The sequence below is a fragment of the Oreochromis niloticus genome, linkage group LG7 (genome assembly GCF_001858045.2).
Source record: "Oreochromis niloticus isolate F11D_XX linkage group LG7, O_niloticus_UMD_NMBU, whole genome shotgun sequence".
NCBI classification, from domain to species: domain Eukaryota; kingdom Metazoa; phylum Chordata; class Actinopteri; order Cichliformes; family Cichlidae; genus Oreochromis; species Oreochromis niloticus.
The window spans coordinates 28330142-28344464 of record NC_031972.2 but is presented as its reverse complement, the minus strand read 5'-3'; the positions used below and the strand labels follow the sequence as shown (position 1 = coordinate 28344464).

General features: G+C 40.7%; 1 protein-coding gene across 1 annotated transcript in view; it reads left to right on the top strand.

The window, feature by feature from the left end:
* The window catches only part of unc13bb (unc-13 homolog Bb (C. elegans)), a gene marked incomplete at its 5' end in the record, with an annotated part of 73993 nt that overhangs the window by 33773 nt on the left and 25897 nt on the right, over positions 1-14323 (top strand). Inside the window, 3 exons of the mRNA XM_025909369.1 lie at positions 180-393; positions 12578-12874; positions 12988-13084. Of these exons, the coding sequence (XP_025765154.1) occupies positions 180-393; positions 12578-12874; positions 12988-13084 (608 nt within the window). The remainder of the gene's footprint in view (positions 1-179; positions 394-12577; positions 12875-12987; positions 13085-14323) is intronic.

The window sequence follows — 14323 nt, the reverse complement described above, 5'->3', positions numbered from 1 at the left end:
AGCTTTTTGCATTTTTATATTTAATGAAAATTCAAATAAGAACACATACACTTCTTTTACATTAATAATCAGCAAGGTTTGATAGAAAAACAAAGCCATCTTACTAAACGTACTTGATTCCACGATTTGACAATCTGTCAGGATGGGATGTTTAGAGCTTGTCTTTTTACCTGCTGCAGCCTTGGATGACCAGGACAGTGCTGTAGATGACCGGGATAGCGATTACCGCAGTGAGACCAGTAACAGTTTGCCTCCACGTTACCACACAACTGCTCAGCCCAACTCATCTATGCACCAGTACCCGATGGGGCCTCGGCCACAGCATCGCCCGGATGGCTGCGCAGACTCTGTCCACAGTTTCGACCTGGACTACAGGGACCCAAGAGGAAGCAGGTAGACAGGGTCACCCAGGGATACCTTCACTCACTCATGCACTTATGATCAGACACTCTTTATCCTTACACATACTGGCAGTGTAGCCTGATGGTTCTTGCTTCCACTGCAGCAGTTAGTTTTGATATGTTGTTTTATTGTGTACTGCTGCAGTCTAATGCAAAGTAATATAATCACGGCGGTAATGGCTGTATTTGCCTTTTTTTTTTTTTTCTCCCACTCACTTTTTACACAAATGGTGCAAAACTTTAGAAGTGCTTTTCAATAATGTAACTGAAAATGAGTTGTCTATTCATTATGACCTCAATAATAACCAGAGTTAAATCAACATCAATGAAATTATAAAGATAAATCATGCAAGTGTAATTGGTACCATAATGACATTACTTGTGTCTCCCTTAATTAGGGTTTAAAACCTAGTCAGAAATGTTTACTTTAGATAAGATTGTTTCACAGAGAAAGAATTGGTAATTACTTCTTAATTAATTTTGTTATGAATAATTTACCTGAGCAAAAGCCTATGTTTTTGTCTTCCGTACATCAGGAAGAATATCAGGATTATTTGTTTATTGTGGCAATTTGGCCAACAGTAAAGTGTTTATATGTTGATTGTTACTAATATACAAAAATAATATATTCTTTTTTGTTGTTGTTGTTATTATGGTCACTACAACGCCACTAAAATGCTGTCAGGAAGTATTTGGTCCAGAAAACAAATGTTCTTGGTTCTTGGCACTTGCCATAGCATGCATGTGCACCAGTGAGACTGCTACAAATCTGTCTGTGTTGACTGATAGGGAGTTGATCCGGATAATTCTACATCAGAAAAAAAAATGTGATTACAGTCTGAAAAAAAGACCTTCATTGTTCATGTTTCTTTTTGTCTTGGGGGTGTGTTGGGTTGTTTAAAGTTCCTGTTAGTTTGAAATGCTCTTGGTATATCACAGAGGAAATCCCTCTTTCACACCTCTGGAGGAAATAGGTCAGTGATAGACACATGCCTTTCAGCTGTAACATAAAAACCTCTTCCGTGAATGCCACATGGTGGCGATTTCGCGGACATTTCCTGTTAAGGCTTTTACAGACAGACTGTGGAAGTGCTGATAAGCATGTCTGTTGCAGTGGGGATTTACAACAATCTAAATTCAGTGAGGCACGTGCAAACATGGAGCCATATGCACACAATCTCACACTTGCAAACAAAGAGTTTTATTACCCGTGTCAAATGTACGAAATGTGTAACATGTTATGTTCTAGTCTTTTGGTATGCCTTCTGGGCAGTTTAGTTAAGATCATCAAAAACTGCAAAAATGTTTATTAAAGAATGTAATGTTACGTATTGCTTATCATATATATTATAGATCAGGTCATCATTACGAAAAGATTTATTTAGATTTGTTTCTGTCATAATTTACTGTGTGGCTTAACTTGTGTTTTTGTTTGCATTTTTTCTTTTTGTATGCCTCTTTTCCATCCCTTTATCCATTCCCACACCCTTATTACATTTATTTTTTAACTTACACAAAAAAAAAAGAAGCTCTTTAAACCAGAAAGGAAGAGTCAGAATTATACCTGTAGATTCTGGCATGGGGGTTGAAGATTGGGAAAACAAATACAAGGGGCAAAGCAAGCCACAGCTAAGTGACTTTATAGATGATGAAGACAGCGTTATCTTTCGCATGGGAAGACCCTACTCTGAGCTATCACATTCACCTATCCATCAGAATACAAAGCATAGTGGTGGTCTGCCTGCCACCTATCCTGAGGGTTATGATACTATTGATCGTCGGCGAAAGAAAAAGATTACAGACCCAGGAGGGTTTCTCAGTCCAGAAGCAGACAAAATGAGAGAAGAGACCTTTCCCACTGACCTTGCACTCCTCCGTGAGAAAAGAGGGGAGCTTTTCATGCGACAGGTAGCAGAGATGCAGGAAGAAGAGGAGCGTATGACATCAGATCTGAGACCATATCAGAATGGGCTTCTCTACAAAACAAGGATGTGGGCTAAAAATGAGCTGGACAGCACTTTGGAGAATTATGTGGCATACAAAAAAGGGCAAGATGCTAGAAGGAAGGCACAGTTTGATTTTGAATTGGAGAGTCCTCTGCACCACCCTGTAGGAGCAGAGGACAATGTTAATGACATTGCCTTTATGGCTGATGAGTGTCGCTCAGAGAACAAAAGACATTATAAAGATAGGCATTCTTTCTCCTATGAGGGCCACATAGAAAATTCACAGAGCCTTTGGGAGAAGAAGTATGGGAAACCTAAATCAGGAGGATGGGTTTCAGAGGCAATGCTCTCTCCTGTAGAAGAGCCAAGTGATGAATATGTTGATCCTATGGATGAGCTTCAATGTCTTGTTGAAACAGTGTCTGAATACCTAGCTGAAAAAGAAGAGGAAATTAGCAAATATGGATCCCTGCCTAAATCAAGCAAGTCTAGGCTATCCTCCTATGGTAGCAATAGAACTGATTCATTTGGGGAGGAACAAAGTAATTCAAAGGATTTAAGAGAAGAACCCCAATCTGATCAGGGAATTTCAGGAGTAAAAAATGCCATGAGCTCATTGTTTACTTCTCTCACTGACAAAGTTGGTGGAGGCCCTAAACAGCCTGCCCTATCTCCACAAGTATCATCCACACAACCCTCACAATCTGGACTAATAAAATTGTTGTCCTTCATTCCTAAATCAAATAACACAGCTCCCGTAGCTATTGTCTCTCCAGTAGAAAGTTCTCCTGAAAAATCATTCAATTCTTTGCCTTCTCACCCACCACATGATGCCAAAATACACAGTCATTATCAAGAAACACAAACTCCCAGCAGGTGTCAGACTCAAACAAGTGCAAAAGACCATGTACCCGAGCTTGTAACCAAACCTCAAAGTGCTCCAGAAAACTCAGTCTTGGGTAGATTAAATCCTTTGAAGCTTTTTTCAGCAGATAATGTGAATTTGGCTGAATGCAAACAGGCATTGGAACCCACATGTTCTCAGAGTCATACACAATTGGAAGAGAGATGGCTTGATAACAGAGGTAGTGAAACAGGAAAATTAAGAAGACTTTCACACGAAAAATATTCAGGACAAAATTATGATAGAAACTTATATGAGACACAAATCCAGTCAATTTTGAATAAAGAGAGTATTCCTGTTCCAGAGCCAGAAAGGTCAACTGGGCCAACACATTCTGCAAACACCAGTTTCTTTAGCCCTTTTAAGAAGTCATTAAGTTCACTGATCACACCTGTTGCCCCTGTTTCACCCCAGGGAACTCCACCTGTGGCAATTTATCCAGTGTTTAGAACCACAGAGAACCCCCAACTAGAGGAACCAGTTGAAGACCCGGCATTGACTAGTAAGCCTAAAGTACCTTTCCCTTCATCTGAAAACGTTTCCACTCAGCAACGTCCCAAAGCAGAAGGTGGTGTGCTTTCTGGTTTTTTAAAGTTTGCATCCAGTGAAGATATCAGTGCCTCCATAAAAACACAGAATCCTCAGCATGATCTGACTTCAACAACTTCGACCACCTTGACCAAGAATCCTCCTGTGCACCAGGAAAATAGTGAGAAAGGGTGGTTTTCCAGCATATTCAACCCTACCCCAGCACCCTCTGGTCCAGACCAGAATGTAATCCGTAATCAGCAATCTCAGAACAGCAAACTGTCATCTGTCTCACAAGCCCAACATACATCAAATCAGAAATCTGGAATGCAGCAGCAGACTGTCAATCAACCAAAACAAGGTGGATTGCTATCTGGAATTCTTACATTTGGCTCTAGTAGTGACTTATCTGGCCATTTATCACAGCATGCTAACAATCAGCCATTCAACAGAAATAATCCCACACAATTTTCCCAACACACTGCCCCAGAACAAACCTCTTCAACTCCACAGATGGGGGGTCTTCTCTCAGGTTTATTGAACATTTCATCGACAAAAAACCTGCAACAAAAGGGACAATCTCGTGATAGTGAAGCACAAAGGAACATTCCCGGCAATTACTTTGGTCAGCAGCAGACTTCACACAGAACTCAGCAAACACACACTCCAGAAAAGGGGCTGCTATCTGGCTTGCTCAAATTTGAATCCTCTGAGAATATTTCAAGGAGTCAAACAGTTCACCACCAAAGCAGTCAACAAGGTCTGAGCCAACTGAATACTCAAGGTCCAAGCCAAGGTCCTCCTATTAAAAACATCCCTCAGAATCACCACGGTGTCCGATACGAGACAAATAAACCAGGATTTGCTCGACAGCAGACTGTTCCACTTCAGCAAGCACCATCCCAACAAGGTGGTTTTCTATCTGGACTTTTAAAATTTGCTTCAGCAGACAACATAAACACACAAAGTCAACTGTCAGCTCATCAGCATGGAATGACACTAAGCAAATCCAATAATGAGCAATTAAAGACAAAGAATATCCAAGTTTCTAGTCAAGATCGGCCAGAAAATGGCACAACGCAAAAAACAACACATGCAAGTAGTCTGTTTTCTGGACTTTTTAAATCCCCTTCAGAAAACACAGCTCAACAGCTGCAGCCCAAAAACACCTATGAAACACATCAGCAAAACAAAATACCACATAACCAGACTGATCCAACACAGATAGAGACACCGGGTCAATCGGGAGTGCTCTCAGGGTTGTTAAACAAGTTTACAAAATCAAATGAAAGTATTCACACAACCTGTCAAACATCAACAGAACAACCACCTCAAGAAAGGGCCAATAATTATACAGTTACAATGAAAAGCCCACTGCAAAAGCAGCCACACAATAATATGACACAACAACAATCAAAAGAAAAGGCAGAAAAAGAGAAAAGAACAAATCAGATAACTGGACAACAGACTACTTCAGCCAAGTTCACGGAGTCTTATTCTGACATATTAACAAGTGCTAACTTAAACCTTGGAAGGGATGGTTTACAAAAAGACAATCCAGATTCTCTCAATCCAGGAAGGAGTAGACATGCTTTAATCAGTGCACCTGTGTCAGTCGATACTGAGAGTTTGGATTTGCGTACATCAGCTACTTTTGCAAGATCTCTTCAGAGCTGTACGACATACTCCTCAGTGAGCACTGGTAATTTGCCTCAGTTATATAATTCTGGTTCATTTAGGCCAACTAACCCAATGGCCTATAGTACAGGAAATATCCATTCCCTTTTACAAAGTCGTGCAACTTCACCAGTCATGACCATGCATCCATATATTGGTGGAAGCTCCCCATCTTTATACAACGCTACAAGTCAAAACCTTTATCAGTTGTCTGCATATGCAGTAAGTCCCTCTTATGATGAAAACCAGTGGATCCGTGAAAGTGCTCTGTGGCAGCAGTTTCAGGATGAGTCACTAGGTTATCATTTCCCGGTAGAGAATCAAGGATATAGGCTCAGTTCTGAAAGTACACCATTACCAGTACCTGAGAATCAGAACACTGTGCAATGGCAAGGTGTTGTTTATCACCAAGAACAATATAAACCACATCAGTGTGAAGGATATAGAAATGATGATCTATATCCAAAGAGAAAATTATGGAATAGTTATGAAGACTTGGGAAATATAGAACATTTACCCAATGGGGAAGGTGTGTTGAACTTAACTACTAAACAGAGTAATGGCAAGTTTGGGAAATGGCATTCATTTAATGATGGTAGCACTTATAGCTTGAATGGTGTTTCATATCATGAAGGGTATTATGAAGAAACTGCTCCAAGCTTATCTTATTCAGCTAACTGGCAATATGGAATGGATAATCCAGACTCACACCATGTTCACACTAATGGCATGATCCATCACAGTCAGTTTAATTTGAATAGACCAGTAGATCCTCCAAGTGCAAACATAGACCTTGAAGACTCCCGGTACCTTGAAGACACTGAATGGTATCAGCAGTGGCTGGCTCTTTTGGAGCAAGGAATGTGGTGGCCAGCAGAAGACGGTGACTGTGGCTACTTTGTTTACACAGATCATGAGTATATTTATGCTTTACTTACAGATGCAGCGGGAGAATATGTGTATGCATGTGCCCCTGAAGATGAATCTTGGGGAAATGCACAGCAGTTAGAAAGTTTTCCAAGTGCTTGGCTGAAGAATGAGATGGTTTTAGTGTGTGGCTTTAAAATTCCACTTTACAATGAAGATGAGCTTCTTTGGCTTCCAGGCCAAGATCACAGGGATTCTCAACTTCTAAATGCCCCCCTAGATTTGTCCGCTGCCTACAGAAAAGGAAATGAGATTATGAATTTAAATCTTGAACAATTCTCTCAAATGTTTGAAAATTCATTTCTGTCTCAAGGGCAGCCCGGTGTGGATTTCTCATCCTATACATTAAACAAAGTTAAGATGGATCCAGGACAGCCAAGTTATGTATATCAAGATTATTGTAATGACATCATTGACCTTTCATGTCATAATAGAGATCATATTGGCCCATACTGGAATAACCAGGAAGTAAAGACATTTCTTGCTCAAAAGGTTTCTGTTTCCCTGAATTCTACTCCTACAGCAAATTCTAATCAACACTTACTTTATAACTGTTACCAACCTAGCCAACGGCGGCGTTCATCGACTGCTGTTACAATAAAACATGTGGATGATGTATCAGAGGAAGAATGGAGGAAAAGAGTGTCTCCAGGAGAACAGCAACCTAATCGTCAGGTTAAGAAGATTTCTTCCCTAATAACCTCTTTTGTCAGCAAAACATCACAGGTTGAATTGAACAGTTCTAGTAAGTCCACATGTGAGCAAGCCACTGACAAACAATCTAAAAGCATCCTTTCATCAGGATTTCAGAGTCTGAAGTCTAAGATCATCAGAGAAGAATCTACTGCCATTGTGACTCAGACAGAAAGCTTTAAACAACAAATTGAAACGCCAGTTACCAAACAGGGTAGAATTTTGCCCACAGTACCAACAGCACCTCAAGTGACTCACCCTGCAACACACTCAACAAATTCACATGCAACTCAGAAACCTAAACTTTCGCGGCAGACTACCATGGTACAACAAGTGACTCCACCAACAAACCTCAATGTGACAGTGCCTTTAGGATCAAAAGAATATCTTAGTAAACCTGCACCAACTGGACAACCTACATCTGATAAACCGATGGACATACCAGTGGAAAAACCATCTGAACAACCACAGGCAGGGTTCATGAACTTCCTAAAATCTGCAGTAGGAATAGAGGAAACCAAACCAGTTCTCAATAAATTTACTGACACATCTCCAAATCAACAGAGCAAAACTGGCAGCACAAGTTCCTTACCAGGAAGTGCCACTACAAATAAAGAGGCTACAGGAGTTTCAAATCTTTTTGGGTCAATCAGTAATCTGTTTAGCACTGAGCCCTCTCAACTACAAAAACAGGAAATCAAACCTAGTGTTACAGAGGATTCACTAACATCAGCATCTCGATCTAAAGGTATTCAGAGACAGCAAACGTTAGACCAAAGTGGCTCATCTAGGTCTATGCAGAGCCTAATCCCAGATAAAAATATTTTGGAAGTGTCTACTCCGAGTATCCCCACAGGCTCTGCAGCAAGCCAGTCACAATCTGTGCCGCCTGCTGCACAAACAAAGCAGGAAGCTGAAAGTAAACCATCTGGTGGGCTGTTTGGATTTTCAGTTGGAGAAATATTTGGTGGATCAGCAGCATCTAACCAGTCTGGTCCTACTGGTCAACAGGAAGAATCACTTGGTAAAACTATATTTTCAATGTTTACAGGGCCAAATACTCAGCAAACTACAGATAAATCTGGGACATTGTCTCAAACACACCCATCAAGCACATCTTCACAGCCTTCTCAACCCGAAACACTTGGTAAAAGTTTATTATCAAAGTTGTCAGCATCAACTCCTCATGCACCTCCTAACGAATCCAGGCCCAACACTGAGGCACCACAGGGGGGAACTATCCCTCCAAAGGATCCTCCATCTACAGGGTTCCTTTCAATGTTCGGCAGTCACAGCACCCAACAATCTCAAAATCAAACTGGATCTTTTCTAGGGGGAATTCTTCCTGGGTCATCAAGTTCAGCTGAAAGCCCAATGAAGGGGCTGTTGTCAATGTTTAGTGATCCCAACCCGCCACAAACACAGTCATCAACAAGACCATTTCAAGAACGAGTAGTCCAGTCACAAACTCAACAACAAGGGGGACCACAGGCACCATCTAAACCACAAGAACAGCCTCTGCCACAAGGACAAACAGCTACCTCTGTTCTTGGGGGTATATTCGGTGGATTGTCTGCCTCTACTGAAAATCCAAGAAAAACATTGTTTTCCGTGTTTAGTGGTCCTAGTTCCCCTCAACCACCAAGAACTGGAGGAGATACAAACATGCCCTACACACCAGGGACTGCAGTCCCAAAAGAACCAACCAAGAGTATGCGTTCTGTTTTTAACGATGTTTTGCCAACACCACAACAGACTCCCAGTTCATCTGCTGTCACCTCTGCCAAAGAGCCCCCAGCTATTCATTCACAACAAAGTTCTTCCCAGATAGCATCTATTTCAAGTGACCATGTCCTCAAAGATGCCCCTTCTAGTGAATTCTCAAGTGAATTCTCAGCGAACAAATCTGATAGTAACTCCAGTCAAGTGCATGCCACCCCATCTAGTGATATTACTGTAGTTACCACAAATACTTGTGGTGACTCAATTGAAGCCAGTGATGTTATATCTAAGCACTCAAATTCAGAATGTGTTGTTGTGCATAAGGAAATGAGCACAGAGAGTGCACCCCAGGATCCTTCTTTTTCTAAAGAACCTTCAGCCTCTGTGATTAGTGGATCAGACCCACATCCTCCATCTTTAACTGGATCTTTCTCAGATGAGCCGGGAAAAGGTTTTCTTTCTTTATTTTCTGCACCCAGCACTGAGCCAAGTTCTACCAAAACAGGGCTGTCAACTACAGGGTCTACACCTGGATCATCGGGCCTGAAAGACCAACCAGCCAAGGGGTTGTTTTCAGTGTTTGCAAGTTCTGCCCCTCAGCCCTCTTCACAGACTGGAAGTTCTCTGTTAGGGGCAATGTTTGGAGGTTCTTCACCTCAAACACCATCATCTCAAGTAGGAGGATCATTGCTAGGTGGATTATTTGGAGGGTCTGTACCGCAGACTGCTCCACAAGCTAGTCTCAACAAGACTGGTGGTTCTGTTCCCCAAACTACAGGATCACAGCCAGGGTCATCATTACTTGGAGGCTTATTTGGAGGATCTGCTCCCCAGGCTGCTGGATCCCAGTCTGCTGGGTCTATTTTAGGTGGTATCTTCAGTGGTTCAGCAGTTTCATCTGTTGTGCAGACTAGTGGGTCCACAGGTGGAAGTTGTGGTGGGGCTGATCAGACAACCCAAAATAAAAACTCTATATTTGGAGGGATTTTGGGCAGTTCACCATCTCCAACAGCCGGTGTACAGACAGGTACATCTCTTCTAGGTAGTATTTTAACTAGTGCTTCTGGTCCTAATGACACAAGTTTGCTTTCAGTGTTTGGAGGATCTGCTTCAGTTGCAACAACTACTCCAACATCTAATAATGACAAAATATCAACTACCACTCTTAACAGTACTACATCAACTGTAACTGATCAACAAAAAGCCATTGACAGTAAAACTGTTTCGACTGGTGGTGATACAAGTGAAATTAATACTTTGATCAAAAGCAACGATCAAGTGGAAATCCCAAATACATTTGAGAATAAAGTTCAGCCTCTTGCTGCAAGCTTGTCTAAAGGTGAGGATATTCTCATAGAAGAAGTAAGTTGCCAAGATACTGATAAGCAAACTGCCTTATCTGAAAAAAATCAGTCTAAAGAGTATGAAACGTGTGCATCAACAGAACAAATTGTAAATTCAGAGATTGCAAGGAGTAGTCAGTTGAGTCAAGATACAAAAACATCTAATGCAGAACAGGAAACACCATTCCCTCAGTCAGTAAGTTCTTTGGTCCAAGAACAACAGAAACCTCCAGTGCCAGACAAGTCAGATACAGCTACTGGCTTCATGTCCGCTCTTTTCAAACCAACACCTACCCCCACTGAAGGTCAGCAACAGCAAAAGCTTTTTGGATTGGGAGGAACAGCACCCCAACCTTCCTCCAGTCAGACTGGTGCGTCAATACTAGGGGGTATTTTTGGAGGGCCCAGTGCCCAGACAGCGTCTCCACAAACAGGTGGATCATTACTTGGAGGCTTATTTAAAGGGTCTGCTCCTCAGTCTGCTACTCAAGCCACTGCCCCCACCACCGGAGGTTCAATATTAGGTGGGATGTTTGGGGGAGCATCCAGTGCCAAATCTGCAGTTCCCCAGAGTGGTGGCTCATTACTGGGTGGAATGTTTGGAGCTTCTGGAGTTACACCTCAGACTGGTGGTTCTTTGTTTGGAGGAATGTTTGGAGGAGCTACTGGTCAGACTGCAGGATCACAAACTGGAGCATCAACTTTACTTGGTGGCATAGGAGGATCTTTGTTTGGGGCTATGGGACAACCACCTAAGCCATCTGAATCTGTGCCAGCTGTACCAAAACCAACAGCCAGTGCAATGGGACAACCACGTAAGCCATCTGAATCTGTGCCAGCAGTACCCAAACCAATCACCAGTGCAAATATAGTGATGGGCTCAACATTGCAAGATAAAGATCAAGTGAAGCCTGGCACCTTAATAAATGACAGTGCTGTGGAATCTGAAACAGCTTGTTTAAAAACTTCTACTGTTTCAAGTGTAGCAAAAGACAGTTATGTCATTCATCAGGTAGTTAACAATGAAAAAGAAAAACCAGAAGGTGAGGGAGAAGTGATACATGAGAAGCCCATGGTTATTAAAGAGGACCCTGAGAGTAAAGAAAGTGACAAGTCAGTCCCACCTGATGTCAAAGAAGCAGATGTTAATGTTACTTCACCTCCTAATCAGTTGCCCAACAATGCAGAGCCATCTCAAGCTAAGTCTTTGTTTGGGTTTATATCTGCACAGAGCAATGCAGGAAAATCTCTTGGATCCCTGATGTCATCAGCACCATCATTTGCTTCATCATTGTCTCAGACAGAAGGAGGTAGTAGCCTAATTTCAGGGCTGAAAAATCTTTCTGGAGGCATATTTCAAGAGGAAAAATCTAATACTGAAAAACAGGAGCCATCCACCATTTCATTACTGGGGGAAAATGCAGGTTTTCCTCAGCAGACACAGCCGTCCAAATCACAAGCTGTCCCAGTTATAACTTCTCAACCCCAAACTAACAACAGTTCAGCAAGCAATGAGACTGTACAAAAGGTCGAAACAACTGAAGCCCAAAAAACTGAACCGGTAGGTTCCACAGATGATATAGCAACTCCCCAGATTTGCATCTCCACTCCTGATGTAGATCCTTCAGCATCCCTGACCCCAAAGGAGAAGGAAAGGCTTGTAGAAATTTACCCCTCTGCAGGTCCTAACTCTGGAGTGCAGCTGGACAACCAGTCCAACCTTCTGTTGAATACAACAAGGCTAGTAAAAGTACAATAAATGGCATCCTCCCTCTCCCCCCCCATTTATGATGTATTGGGAATTTTGAAAAAAAAATGTTTTTCCTATTCAGCTTTGCAGTCAATTTTCACTAATTTAGTTATTTTGTGTCTATGTCTGTGTTGTTCAGTGTGGGCTTTTTGTGTTTAGTATCTGCAGTATCATTTGTCATTTTAAATCTGAATTCCACAACAATGTTGTATTGAGTTTTAATTTTCTGGCTGAATCTACATTGTACTCAAACATTATTATTATTATTATTATTATTATTATTATTATTATTATTATCATTATATTGTTATTATTGTTATATCATTATTCATTTTGCAGTCCCTTTTGTTAGGCACTTGCAAAAAATGTAGATGAGTGTATACACATATATATATATATATATATATATATGGATGTTTCAGCAACTGAGTAAAGCATCTTGAGCCGACTGTTGTTGTGAATTGGGCTATATAAATTTTATGAATTAAGTTGCAACATTGTCATGGAATTCTGCTTTAATTTGTAAACTTTCATTTGTTAAGTATTTTTTTACGTGTACATCTAGTAATCATCATATTTTACGAATCCATTTGGTCTTTTGTAGTGGAAACTCAAAACTATAAAATATTCAGAAATGATATTTCACCATTCTGAATGTTTTCCTCACTCCTTTCTCACCAATGTAGTCCAGTGGAAAGTAGTCGCTTTGGGTCATCAGGAAATCTTAGCCAGACCAGCTCCCAGCTTAGTGAGACTGGCCACGAGAGCACTGGAGGATCAGAACTGGAGGAGTCCTTCCACTCCTATCATAGTACTGGTTTTCACCCTTCTACCAATGGGCAGCTACGCACAAATGGCACAAATCTCTCCATCAATGGACACTCTGTGGTCAGTGAGCGGGAGATGGATAGGCTGTCCCCTGACAAAAGACAGAACTTGAAAAGTGATACTACAGCAGAGACAGGATCCCCTAAACTCCACAGGTACATTTTTGCTTGTAATTCAACTGTGTGTGTGATATAATGAAAATGCTTGAGAACTGAGAAATTTCCTCTTTCTCTTCTTTTCATCTAATGCTTAAATCCATGTAACCTAGACCTAGTTTCCATGATGATGGACCACCATTACCCTTTTCCCAATCCAGACTTCATTGGATGAAGGCCATCACTAAAGTCAGAGTTCAACTGCGGGAGGTATGCACTATTTTAACTTCAGTTCCTCCAACAATGTTCAATCTGTTATTAACCCTTAATTCCAACTTTCTTTTTTTCCCTGTCCTTGTACACACAAAACATTTGCAAGCACGTACATACATACAATCCTTTGAAACTGGTTGAGTTTAGTCTCTCTGAATGTTCATGCAGATGCACTAAAATGTACTAGAATGATATTACTTCTAGTGAATTGGTGTCCTAATTGCAGGCACATGACTAACAATGTGCTCCTCTGCTAAAACTATGCAGCAAAAGTTTTTATGATCCTCTCTAATTTTTAAGTAGTCTTCATTTTGTAACTTATATGAGACATCTTTGTCTCCTCTCCATCTTATTAAGTCTTAAATGTGGAATTTACTCTCTTCATGTGGTACTCATAGTAAGAAATATAGTGTTGATTTTAGGCTGATTACTCACTGCATGAAAAATCTATATGGCATTAATAGATGTTTTGCTCACTGCTATGTTTGACAAATTCAAAAAAAAAGAAATTAGATAGAGATTCTGAAAATCTCCTGAAAGCGATAACACAAGAAGGATGTCACCAAAGATTTTCAAATAATTACCAAGTGCAGCTACTAAAAATCTTTGAACTCAGTGACCTTGAACTCAAGGTCAAGTTCAGATGTCAACTTTTCTGAAAATCACCTAAAATTTTACATTTTTACATCTGTTAGAAGGCTGAGGTGTAGCGGTGGCTACCAGTATTTCTTTTTATGTTGTGTGGACTAAACGGTTGTTGTGTATTTTATCAGAATGTGCAAAAACAGAATATATGCAGTGACACATATCTCCATATACTGTGTAGGTTGCAATCAGCATCTGTAGCCCATGTGTTTGTTTCTTTGTTTTTTACAAATCAAATGACCTTTGTTAAAAAGGCAATTGAGGGATTATGGAATCAACTGTAATGTGACCAAATATTGGGGCAATCTGCATTACCATTTCTGGAGAATTTAAGTTTAAATGTTACATTTAATAATTTAAGACCAGTCAGAAAGACTGGACTTTACCATGTTCATAATGACAATATTGGGATTTGTTAGTCATAACTATAGTTCATCCTCCCTGACTAAACCTTTAACAGCATGGCAATGAAGGAGCAGGGCATACAGCCCTTGCATGCTATCATTATGATGATGACTTCCATGATGTGGTTGAGATGAACATGAACTATAAATGAGTGATTGAAGACATGAGTATAAATCAAGGGTGAAA